The 13,156-nt window shown below is 38.4% G+C and overlaps 1 protein-coding gene across 1 annotated transcript in view; it reads left to right on the forward strand.

Annotated features, from left to right (window-relative positions):
• LOC136697847 (myosin-7-like) overlaps positions 1 to 13,156 on the forward strand; it is a 182,147-nt gene that overhangs the window by 87,497 nt on the left and 81,494 nt on the right. The window contains exons 22-24 of the mRNA XM_066673137.1: positions 10,858 to 11,113; positions 11,245 to 11,487; positions 11,618 to 11,794. Of these exons, the coding sequence (XP_066529234.1) occupies positions 10,858 to 11,113; positions 11,245 to 11,487; positions 11,618 to 11,794 (676 nt within the window). The remainder of the gene's footprint in view (positions 1 to 10,857; positions 11,114 to 11,244; positions 11,488 to 11,617; positions 11,795 to 13,156) is intronic.

Raw genomic sequence — 13,156 nt, forward strand, 5'->3', positions numbered from 1 at the left:
TAGACTAGTTACATTTCACCAACACTCCCTAAATAACTTTGAATGAGCTTAAACAAATTAGATTATATATCAACTGTTGAAAGTTGATAAATAAAAATGGTAATACATGTTTGTGAATTTTTGATTCAGAATATACCTTTAACAGGTTCATGTTTATCAACTAAATATAAGGATTATGTCATATGAAATTGCATTCACTATGAATGTGTATGTAAAGGAAAAAAATAGTGTGCTAACTTTTCCAAGAAAATCAGGCAATAGAAAACCACACCTTTGTCCTATATTGGAGAAGTAATGTCAAACCATAACCCTCCAGCAGCAAGGTGAGCTTCTCTCTCAGGATTATTTGGAGGGCGAGAAGAGAACATACATTAAGATTGTTTACACACGTTCTCTTAACCAATACATTACAAAATGTTACAACAACAAATAGCAATAACCGTTAGACTAGCAATAACTTCATGATTAGTAACATTTAGCCTTGTTAACTTTTTGTAACCTCAGTTAAACCTACAATATAAACAAAAATGACAAACGTAAATACATATATAAACGTCAGTCACTGCAGTTTTATAGTGCAACAAACCTTGATGTGTCAGTATGTTCTTCAGGTAGAGCAAGGAATCTGAAAAATAAATATATTCATGCAAAACATATTAAAGTTTGTGTAAGAAATCTCTCAGTACTGTTTAGACACTGTATACATTCCCCACAATTTATATCAGGAACCCTGTAATGAAGGATGATTGTTGAATGCGCTGATACAGTAAGATTTTAGCAGCAAACACTCCTGTGTGGATTCTGGATGTTGTTGTATTAAATGGATTGGTTTGACATTGAAGCTGAATCATAGAATATTGAGCAGTAGACTTGAATGACAATGTTACGGAAGAATGATGAGTCTGAAATGAACAACATACATGTACAGTATTAACTAGTAGAAGAAGTGTATATATACACATACTGTACATATGCATATAAATGGTGAGATAAACAAGGCTAATACACGCAACACCCATTAATATTATACCAAAGCACAAGCTATGTTATCACATTAACGGTTACACAGCTTAAACAATGGGATTTTAGCGCTCCCATGTGGACAAAAAAAGACTAGCAACAGTCTCTGAGCAGTAACTGATTATTCATTCATTCATTATCTGTAACCGCTTATCCAATTCAGGGTCGCGGTGGGTCCAGAGCCAACCTGGTATCATTGGGCGCAAGGCGGGAATACACCCTGGAGGGGGCGCCAGTCCTTCACAGGGCAACACACACACACACACTTTTGAGTCGCCAATCCACCTGCATCGTGTGTTTTTGGACTGTGGGAGGAAACCAGAGCGCCCAGAGGAAACCCACGCAGACACGGGGAGAACACACCAACTCCTCACAGACAGTCACCCGGAGCGGGAATCGAACCCACAACCTCCAGGCCCCTGGAGCTGTGCGACTGCGACACTACCTGCTGCGCTACCGTGCCGCCCAGTAACTGATTATGCACCAATGAAATCGACTAAGAACACAGATTTAGCGAATTTTCACCAAGTTACACCATCAATACTAACATGGAACAGCTCAATGTTGTAAAATATATTAGAAAATATTACCAAACCTATGAATATTAAAGGAAATACAGATAGATACTGAAGCTACATTTCTACAGACCTAGCATACAATTAGAACTAAGCTATTATCAAAGAATGAGCATAATAGCTTACTTTGTGTCACAGACTAAAATGAAGAAAATAAACCCACAATGAACCAGCAATAGCAATCCTTTTAAAAGTTCAGACTTTTAGGAACAAATGCGGAGGTGGCTTTGTGACGGTTAAAGGGCTTTTCTAATTTCAAGGGCCTTTTATACAGCCGCCCCCAAACGTGTACCACATTTGCTCCCAATGAAATGCTCCAATCACATCACTAGCTTAAGAGTCATCTAAACTAGTGCACATATATTCTTCTCCTGCTGGAAGTGCAAGCAAGACAACCATTCGCACCACTGGTCACGTATATATTTGCCCCTTGATGTTCACATCTGCCGACCTGATTCGATCATCTGCACTGTGACTAACCCTAGTGACACGTCCAATGGGCCATAATGCTCGAGGGTGCTGTGGGTCCACTATCATGACAACTGCATCCTCTGATATTTTAGTGGGGGAAGAGTGACACTTCTGTCTGATCTGTAGGCTAGGAAGGTAATCACGAATAAACCGGGCCCAGAATCGGTCAGCTAGAACTTGTGAATGTCTCCAGCGTTTACGATTTAGGAGCTCAGTCTCAGGATATACTACCTGTGGCAAGGATCCATTTGCCCGCCCCATGAGCAAGCTATTGGGAGTCAGCATCTGCAATATCAGCTGAAACATAGCCTAATGGCTTAGAATTCAGGATCGCCTCTACCTCCAGAAGAACTGTTAATAGGAATTCCTCAGGTACTGTTTGGGCACCCACCATTGTGTAGAGTACAGACTTGACTCAGCGTATCTCCCTTTCCCACAATTCACCAAAATGTGGGGCGGCTGGGGGGTTAAAGTGAAAACTTATCTGCTGGCAGGCTAGTTGCTTCTGCAGATTAGGGGCTAAATATGCAACGGTCTCTCTTAGATCTTGGTCTCCTCCTTTGAAATTGGTCCCCTGATCTGACCACAACTCAACTGGTTTACCCCTTCGAAATATGAACCGCCTCAGAGCCATTAAAAAGGAATCCACATCCATATTGCTCAGAAGATCCAAGTGCACTGCTCTTGTTGTTAAGCACTTAAAAATGATGCCCCATCTGTTGCCTCCATTCTGTACGTCTCCCGACCTTAACCAATAGTGGTCCAAAACAGTCCATACCTGTTGAATGGAAAGGGTGTTTGTGAAGGCGGAGGCGGGCAGCAGGTAGGTCAGCCATTCTAGGGATGGCCGGCTGTGCCTTTCAGCGCTGACACTCTGGGCAGGTATGTTGGTGACAGCAGACAGCTTTGCGTCCACGAAGTATCCAAGATTTTCGCCGTATCTCTGCAAAACCCGCTCAGGTCCTGGATGATGTAGTCGATGGTCATAGTCTTTTATGAGCAGGTGAGTAGTAAGATGCATGGGGTCTAAAACAACAGGATGTACTGTGTACTCATCTAGGGTTTCAGCTTGTTGCAGCCTACCCCCAACTCTGATAAGTCCAGTGGATGTATCAATCTCAGGCGCTAAAGTGAGCAGTCGGCTTCCTGATGACACTGGCTTCCCTGTAGCTAGTCTCTCATAGTCATCAGGAAATGACTCCTGTTGGGCTTGTTTCAGAATGAGAATTTCAGCCCACCGATAATCCTCAGCGAGAGAGTGGAGTCAGACTTAATTGCTTTGTCTTTAACAGTGGATTCTAAGAGCTCCTGCTATTTATTTTATTTCTTGACAGCAAAACTGGCAGAATCAGAAATGATAGTAGAGCCACAAAAAAAAAACTACCTTCCTAAAAAATGCATCTACACAGCGCCCTTGTTCCCTGCATACTGTTGCAAGATGGCGCTGCTGCTTACAGGTGGCTTTGTGACTGTTAAAGGGCTTTTCTAATTCCAAGGGCCTTTTATACAAGCCCCCTTTTAACTCCACTTTTCTGGTGGACAGTTAGAGACTATAGCTCATCTGTTGATGTGTAATGGTCTGTGATCGCCAGAATCTGATCAAACAGCTGCAACTTTTCAGATGTTCTTGATTTGAGGAACACTCTCAACCCAGCAGTGACACTGATGTATGTAAAAACCTCAGTAATGCCACTATGACTGATACATTTCTATCAGTACCATAAACACTACCATGAACATCGCCACAAACACCACCTTCAACATAACCACGAAAAACATCCTGAACACTACTACAAAACACCTTCTTGAACATAAATCATCAACACCATCGTCAACAACATCATGAACAACACTGTCAAAACCACCTCCAACACTGTCTTGTAAGTGTCACTGCTCCACTGAGAATAGAGAACCCATGTTGGGTTCCACTGTTGGTAGAGGTAGAGTGATGAATTGTGCAGCAACGGATGAGCTACAGTAAGTAACTGCAACTCTACAAAATACCCACACATTAGCTACAAGCTACATATACCTGTTGTAATGACAACACCACCTGTAGTGCATAGAGATTAAGGAAGGTCTTACGGTAGCTTTCAGCATTACCTGCAGAAAGAGAAAGTGACACATTAATGTTCACTTCAAAGTTATTTAAAATTATTGTTAGCACAAAATAGGATAACTCTGAATTCTCTGACTACTGTGAATGGGGTTATCACTGACCAGAGTCAAAGGTATAAAACCCAGCTATATTTTTTACTTTGATAACAGGCTAAAGCACAACACAAAATATATTAAATTAGGATTATAATGTATGCATCATGGAATAATAATTTGTATAGGTAATATATTAAATAGATTGTTTTTATATATTTTATATTTTTATTATAATATTTTTTATATTTTACATGATAATTTTCATTAGTTTCATTAGTTACACTTTTTGAATGGAATTACTGAAATAAATCAACTTTTTCATGATATTCTAATTTCATGACCAGCAGCTGTACCTTATTGGGACTCTGTGTGCTCAAAAAAACCCAACAAAATAAACTAAAAAAATATATGTATAGTATTAGTATTTTAGTATTTTAAAATTTACAGAACTTTAATTTGGTTATTTTAAGTATATAACAGAGCTGTGGACTATGATGGCAGATCAAGTGTCAACTTGAATGACTGCGGGGGATCTCATGGGCACTGATGTCAGAAATTGTATTCTCATTAATCTATTTAATTTGGCAACTTTAAAAATTCACTGTACATAGATGTCGTTACAGAACATGCTACAATATTTCTGTGCTTTTTGTTTAAATTTATCATCAGAAAAATAGGAAGCTTAGCTCACTAAAAACATTAGGCAAACTTCTGATGGGAATTATGTACTGAACCTTTAGTTGACTAGTCTTGTCAGTCTGCATGGTTACATGATGGATGACATCTTGAAGTTTTAAATGTACAAGAAAATGTTTATATATGATTGAACACAACATTTTCTGAACACTTTAAAAGAAAAGTCACTGGACTGACACACTCACACATCTGACTGATCAAACATGAGGAGAAACATTCTAATATGTGATTTTAGCATGTAGTACCCAGACTGATCATGAAAAAAGAAGAGGATGGGCGACATGTGTGTCCTAGTGGTGTTACATAAATATATTCTAATATAACTTGGAATACACCTTGTTGACATTTATAAAATGGTAAAGTATTCCTCACTGCAACATTACATTCATGTTTCAGAGAAATTATTTAATATTTAAAAAGCCCACAATAACTACATATCAGCTTTTGCATAAATGTGTGAGTCTTATGCTTAAAGTGATTTTAGGCTGAGATATACTATGTGGCCAAAAGTTTGAGAAATAACTGTTCATCCAAGATTTGGTCTGAAATTAAGGGTATAAATAACTTTTATAATAAAATGTTTGTCTGCATTTAATGATGTAATTTTAACATCTTCTAATCTTCTGGGAAGTTTTTAGATTAGATACTGCAACACTACTGTGAGGACTTGAAGGAAATACAAATTTTAATGAAGACATGCTGATGTTGCGTGCTTAGCTTTGCAATGTACACACCAGTCAAAATCATCTTTAAGGTATTGGAAGGAACTCCATCACTCCAGAGAACATTGTTCCACTGATCCACAACCAAATGAATTGGTAGCTTTTGTACTTCTTGGCATTGACCATGGTGTCCATGGCTCAGTTGTAGCTGAATGAATAAACATTAATGTAGCTGACTTGGAACCTTAAGGTAGTTGATTCGGCTATTTATAAGGTGTATTTACAAACTTCCGTACATACAATGCTTAATTATACAGTGTTCATCTAATATACATACTAGATGAGCAAAACCAGCATCTGACAGGTAAAGCTGGATAATACTAAAAAAAAAACCTCTTCTGTGCATGTACAACAGTAACAAGCTAGTCACTAAAAGTAAATCACACAAAGTACTTTCACTGACATCCAGAACACTTGTTTATCATACTGTGGTATTGACCATAACTGGCCTACAACCTAGTTTGAAGCAGAAGTACGCCATGAGTGCCAGACTCCATCCAGGTTTGGCTCATTACTGGTTGTAATTGTTAAGTTCTTTCTATATTCCCCATCCCACCCTTCCCTGCCCCACCCTTCCCTTAGAACAGGATAGAATCAGTTTCATGGAGAAATGACTATTTTATTAAATAACAATTTACTTACATACTGTGTAAAGCCCAATTCAATGCAATGAGATCAATAACTTTTCATACAACCTTGAAACATGCTTTTCATACAACCTTGAAACATATTTTAAACATACAACAAGTGCAATGTACACAGTGTATAAAATCAAGGATTAAATAGAAAGGACATTTGAAATTGGCAGTGTCATGATAACCTAAATCCAATTAACATTTAAATACCGTTTTTCAAAGAAATATTATTTTACACACAGACGACTGCCATTTACATTCAGATTCTTCTTTAAAAATATATGTAATTTATGTACTACACTAAGGACATATGATCAAACAAAAACAAAATAAAACACTTAAAATCCAAAAATAAACATTTCACCAGTAGGTTTGAAGCAGTAAAACAAAACAAAAAGATGAGTTACTAGTTGGCAGAAGGGTACTTTACAACAACTTGAGTTTCCTTGTTTCAAAAAGCCACTAATCTAGATGGATTCTATCAAGTGGTTCTTCTTTTAACTGCAGTATGCACTCTTCACATTAAACAACATACACTATTCAAGCTCTTGATAGCAAGAAAACCTTGTAGTGGAAGGATGGTGGCATAGTAAACCACAAGCATAAAAATCAAACAGTTTGATTGTAATATACAAATGGACTTAGACAGAATGATGTTTAAGAGAACAAAGAATCACCATGTTCTCATTCTTTGAACAGTTTTAACAACCTAATATCTAAATAAATTACACTATTATTTAGACTGACCAGTGACATATACATTTTCAAATTCTTCTTTATGATGATGAGTTTGTTCACATTCTCTAGAGAGATGGATGCTCTTTGGGCTGCCTGTGTCACCTGCCATGAGAAAATTTTCTTACTTCCCACAATAGTTGTTTGTATAGCAAGACAATGTTTGGAGAGTTTTGGAAATGTGGGTGCAGTTGCTTATTCCACTTTCAGTGATTTTTTCAGCCTGGAAGCGGTCACTAAAAAAGAAAAAAAAATCTGTCCCCACAGTTTTGTAATACGTACCCATGGATTTGTAATCCATACTCCCCAGTTTGTAAACTGCATTATCCACGATTATGTATATTACTAGCTGATACAGCACTGCAGTGACACTGATGTCCACTCACTATCCACTTTATTAGACACACCTACCTTGTTGGTTTACATTGTAGATGTAAAGTCAAAGACATTAACTCAGCTGTTGCTGCAAAGTTTGTTTTTTATCCTCTAGTCCTTCATCAATGCCCACATGATGTTGCTCATAGGACCGCTGTTTTTTTTTTTTTTTTGTTTTGTTTTGTTTTAAGTTTGATGGACTTTTTTCAATCCAGCAGCACTGCAGTGTCTGATCCACACACCCACACACCATCACATCAGTGTCACTGCAGTGCTGACAATCATACACCACCCAAATAATACCAGCTTTGCTGTGGTTCTGACCATTGAAAAAGAGGGTAAAAGGGGCCTAACCTTGTTCACAGAAAATTATCACTGATGAACAGTCCACCACCCAATAATACACCAGTATAAAGGTAAAAGAGGTTGTGGATTTTAAATTTGAGATTACATTTTACAAATCCATGGGTAGTTTATAAAATCTGGAAAATAGATTACAATTTGGTGGGTACTGATCATAAAACAAGAGCATGGATTAATAAACTGTGGAGATTTTCCTCCTCACTTTTTTTCTTGTTAGTAAAACCTACCATGCGCTGTAAATTTTAATCCAAAAGGAATGACTTTTCCTGTTTGTAGAGCTGCATCTGCTCTTCCACACCATCAGTCCATGCACATCATTGTGTGCGTTGTGCTGAAAAAAAAAATCACCTGACAGTTCACTACTGATTCTGCAGAGCTGTGGCTGGTCCCTTCTCCAGAGACCTGGGTCTAAAAAGAAGCTCATACTAAATAGCTTTTTTAATGTAATGGAAGTGCACATTTGACACTTAGGTTGATTCATGACATACCATGTCAATGAATCAATTCCATCAACAGTTTGCAAGTTGAGGCAGTGTGAAATTGCAAGAACTTCTACAATGCAAATTATGGGCAACTGCACTGAAGACTCTCCTGTATGTCTGATTGTAATAGATTGATTTGGTCTAACCGGAAAAACATATTATTGTCCTATAATTAATGCCAAGCAGCTTATTTTGTTGTTACTATTGACACTTTATTTGATATGTAGCACCTGTGAGCATGGGCCCTGCTACTGTGGTTAGTAGGTGTCTGCTCCAAGAATAGGCAAGCCATGTTTGACTGATCTGGATAGGACCAATGCAATAGGGCAACTTCAAGCTGGTGTTCCTCAAAACCAAGTTGTGGCATTATTTGGAGTGAGCCTTAGTACCATCTCCAAATTGAAGGCCAAGTTGAAAGTCTTTCTTTAATGCACTTATTACTTCCTGGCATATTGCACTTAATGTAAGGTATTTTGTATAATTTGTGCTGTAGTTTGAATGTTAGATCCTCTTTTTGTAAGTCGCTTTGGATAAAAGCGTCTGCCAAATGCATAAATGTAATGTAAATGTAAAGTTCAATATAATGGGGGATGTCAGAGACAGGTCATGAAGTAGGTGTCCCAAGAAGACAACACCCCAAGAAGACTGTTTCCTCACCCTGTCAGCACTTAGTTACTGTAGGCTGTCTTCTACAGATTTGTAGTCAAGGTTTGTAGGACGATATGTAGAGCAATGATGGCTCTCTGCTAAAACAATCCGGAATACACTGTACACAGCCAATCTCCAGTCTCATCGGGCTGTCAGGAGGCCTGCCATGACTGCACTTCACCGCCAGGCACATTTGCACTGATGTCGGCAAAACGTGCACTGGAACTTGAACATGTGGCTAAACATTATGTTCAGCGATGAGTCCAGATTCTGCCTACGGCAGTTGGATCGTAGGGTCTGAGTGTGGAGAAGATGCGGAGAACGCTATGCTGATTACTGCACCGATAGAGTAACATCTTTTGGTGGAGGCAGTGTGATGGTGTGGTGTGCCATCTCCCTCACTGGACAAACAAGGCTTGTGGTCATTGGAGGCAATCTCAATGCAGAGATATATCGAGATAAAATTCTGCAACCAGAGATTGGCTGTGTGCAGTCTGTTCCGGATTGTCTGAGCACAGAGCCGTCTGCCATATCGTCCTGCAAATCTTGACTGCAAATATGTATAAGACAGTGTACGGTCCCATATCTCCACAGTCTGGGACCAAACTCCATCCTCCAAGATAACAACACTTGCACCCACAGAGAGGGGTTAATCAGAGACTACCTCCAGAATTTGAGAGTGGAGAGGATGGAATGGCCTGCCAGCAGTCCTGACCTCAGCCTCATTGAACACCTGTGGGATCAGTTTGGGCATGTTGTTCGTGACAGAGTGACCAACACAACCACACTGGCTGACTTGCAACAAATGCTGTTTGAAGAATGGGATGCCAATATGTCTTGTTTCTTCAAACTTCAATCATCCAGTCCATCAAACACCAAACGAGTCAATGGCAGAATAAGCTGTTTGACATTGGCAGAGACGATTTGGCACATTTTTCATGGGTGCAACCCACATACTTATCCCTACTGCTCATTCCACAAATGTGACACCATTTAAAATTGAAATTAACAGACTTTCCAGCGGTATATGATTTATTGCCAAGAAGCATTGTTACAACAAAGAAATAAACTACCAAACACAAATTACCTTATTACCTTACCTTAAGTTTAGTTATTATACCATCTAGATATAAAAGTCCACATAATTTATTTTTTTGTCAAATGCATACAAGGGCACATTTATTAACACACAATATACAAGTTTGCATTGAATATTATTATATATTTTTACTAGGCAGGTGTAAAAATAATAAGTATTACTTTATTTCTATATTTATTATTTTATGTTTTGCTTATTTATATATTTCCAAATTTAAATCATACATTTGGAACTGATTCAAATATCTAATTTATTTATACCCTTTTATATGAGCATTCTAGTGAACTGGATGGATTGAAATCACTGACATAATGAAGAAAGATGAGCAACTTCAATATCTACAGATCATTTTTCACTGAATTATAATAGTTGAATAAACATTTTTATGCTAAACTTCAGTTTACCTCCTGCTGTGTATTGAAAAAAGCTAATTCTGCCTTGACTGAATTTGGTTGAATGCTGAAGGGGTGGGTGTTTCTCAGTCCCAGAAAATGCTCGAAATACCTCTCAGTCCAGAGTCAATCACCATTGGAGATTCAAGGTGAACACCTTCTTGTAAGACCACCCACCAACGAAAAGTGTCCCAAAAGTCAGAAATAAAAAAACAACAAAGCAGAAGCAAAGAGAGATTCCAGAAGCAAAAGACTTTACTGGATTAAAAAAGTATTAAATATGCAAAAAGTAAAGTGTCTTTTTAAAATATACTTTTGATATATTTATATTTGCACTCAGAACATATATTTTCTGCTCTTGATTCTTATTTTATTTGAAGATCTATTTTTGCATTTGACACCAAATTCACTCCATAGTTTATATATAAATTGTTTATACTCTTTATTTGTGGTGTTTTTTTTATTTATTTTTTGTTTGTTTTTTTTGCAGGGAAGCTGTGATGATAATTCAGTGGAACATTCGAGCCTTTAACATTGTGAAAAATTGGCCATGGATGCGACTCTTTTTCAAAATCAAGCCTCTTCTGAGAAGTGCAGCCACAGAGAAAGAACTTGCCAGCTTGAAGGAAGAGTTTCTTAAGCTGAAGGAAGCGCTGACTAAATCTGAGGCTAAACGCAAAGAGCTTGAGGAAAAACAGGTCAGCTTAATCCAAGAGAAGAATGATTTGTCCCTGCAAATCCAGGCTGTAAGTAATACCACCAACTGTCTGATTAATAGCATTATTGCATATTGTATGACCACAGAAAATATCCTTTTAATTTTAATGCTGGTAAAATAAATAAATAAATAAATAATAATAATAATAATTCTCTGCAGGAACAAGACAACTTGGCTGATGCAGAAGATAGATGTGATCTGCTCATTAAGACTAAAATACAGTTGGAGGCAAAGGTAAAAGAAGTGACAGAGCGTTTGGAGGATGAAGAGGAGACGAATGCTAACATTTTATCCAAGAAACGCAAGCTGGAAGATGAATGTGCAGAGCTAAAGAAAGATATTGATGACCTGGAGATAACATTAGCCAAAGTGGAGAAAGAGAAACATGCCACAGAGAACAAGGTATCTGTTCAATAACAGTAACTAAGCGACACTTCATTTATGATTCATGACATTTTACCGTAAGTTCAGAATGTAGCAGAACTTTATCTGAAGTTGACATACCAGTTTGATGTGAAAATGTATGATGTAGGTGAAGAACCTGGTCGAAGAAATGGCTGCTCTGGATGAAACAATACTGAAGGTGACTAAGGAAAAGAAAGCTCTGCAGGAGAGTCATCAACAAACGTTGGATGACCTGCAGGCTGAGGAGGATAAAGTCAATATTCTTACCAAGGCCAGAGCCAAGCTGGAACAGCAAGTAGATGATGTGAGCTTTTTCATTTTGCCCTTTGATTTAATATGACTTAAAGGAGCTATCTGTAATAGTGACACCAAGCATTTAATAATGGAGCAATAATACAATTTCGAAACAGTGGAGAGAGCTGTCTGCCTCCTCCCCCACCTTCGCAGACATGAAGCTCGAACAGGTTGCCAGTTTGAGGAAAACTGTACGAACAAGCAAGAGACAACTTTAAGAACTTTGGCTGTAATAGCTAAGAAGAATGTGCCATAATCAACATATTAACACAGAAATGTGTTCATCATTTCACTAAAACATCTATCTATGCAAAAAAAGTGACCATGCGGCTGCCATTTCCCTGCATTTACAAGCCATTACTGTCCAAATCCACCTGCAATATTTCGACCAGACAGGACTGGTGTTACTTAGCGATATCAATATTCCCTTCCACCATAAATGTCGTTTAGGAGGCAGCTCTTATCCACAATTTTTGTAGTCAAACATTTTGTTCCAAATTACATGTGTCCGTTTACAAGTCCTAATTGCACTTTTCACCAGCTTCTTGAATTCTCTGTTCCACCTTAAGAGATGAAGCTAGTGCTATAGCTCTTGAAACTATTTGGAGCAACCGTTATTCCACATTATCCATTAAAATCACACAAACCAATTGTATTATTCAACCAATTATTCACCATTTTCTTATTCAAGCATTTAGTTCCACCTTAACGTCTTCTTGAATACTAATTTCCACCTTAAACAGCTATGCGATGCTAAAGTTAGGGTTAGGATTTAACAAAACTTATTGTGAAACATTTCTTATTTCTCATTTTATCCATTTAAAACAAACGACCAAGTGTGCATCAATAAAACATCCCTGATAGCAAGCATATATCTGTCCACTGGCATAAAAAGGCTGGCACACAACAGTACACAAGCATGCGTGGTCATTGCTGATTAAAATATCTCTATTGATTATGAATCATTTCTATAAACAAATTTCCATCACATTTCCTTCCTTTGATTCTTAATCGGGCGGCACGGTGGCGCAGCAGGTAGTGTCGCAGTCACACAGCTCCAGGGGCCTGGAGGTTGTGGGTTCGATTCCCGCTCCCGGTGACTGTCTGTGAGGAGTTGGTGTGTTGTCCGCGTGGGTTTCCTCCGGGTGCTCTGGTTTCCTCCCACAGTCCAAAAACACATGTTGCAGGTGGATTGGTGACTCGAAAGTGTCCGTGAATGTGTGTGTGTGTGTCTGTGTTGCCCTGTGAAGGACTGGCGTCCCCTCCAGGGTGTATTCCCGCCTTACGCCCAATGATTCCAGGTAGGCTCTGGACCCCCTGCGACCCTAAATTGGATAAGCGGTTACAGATAATGGATGGATGGAAGTTGTTG

The sequence above is a fragment of the Hoplias malabaricus genome, chromosome 5 (assembly GCF_029633855.1).
Source record: "Hoplias malabaricus isolate fHopMal1 chromosome 5, fHopMal1.hap1, whole genome shotgun sequence".
In the NCBI taxonomy this organism is placed as follows: Eukaryota; Metazoa; Chordata; class Actinopteri; order Characiformes; family Erythrinidae; genus Hoplias; species Hoplias malabaricus.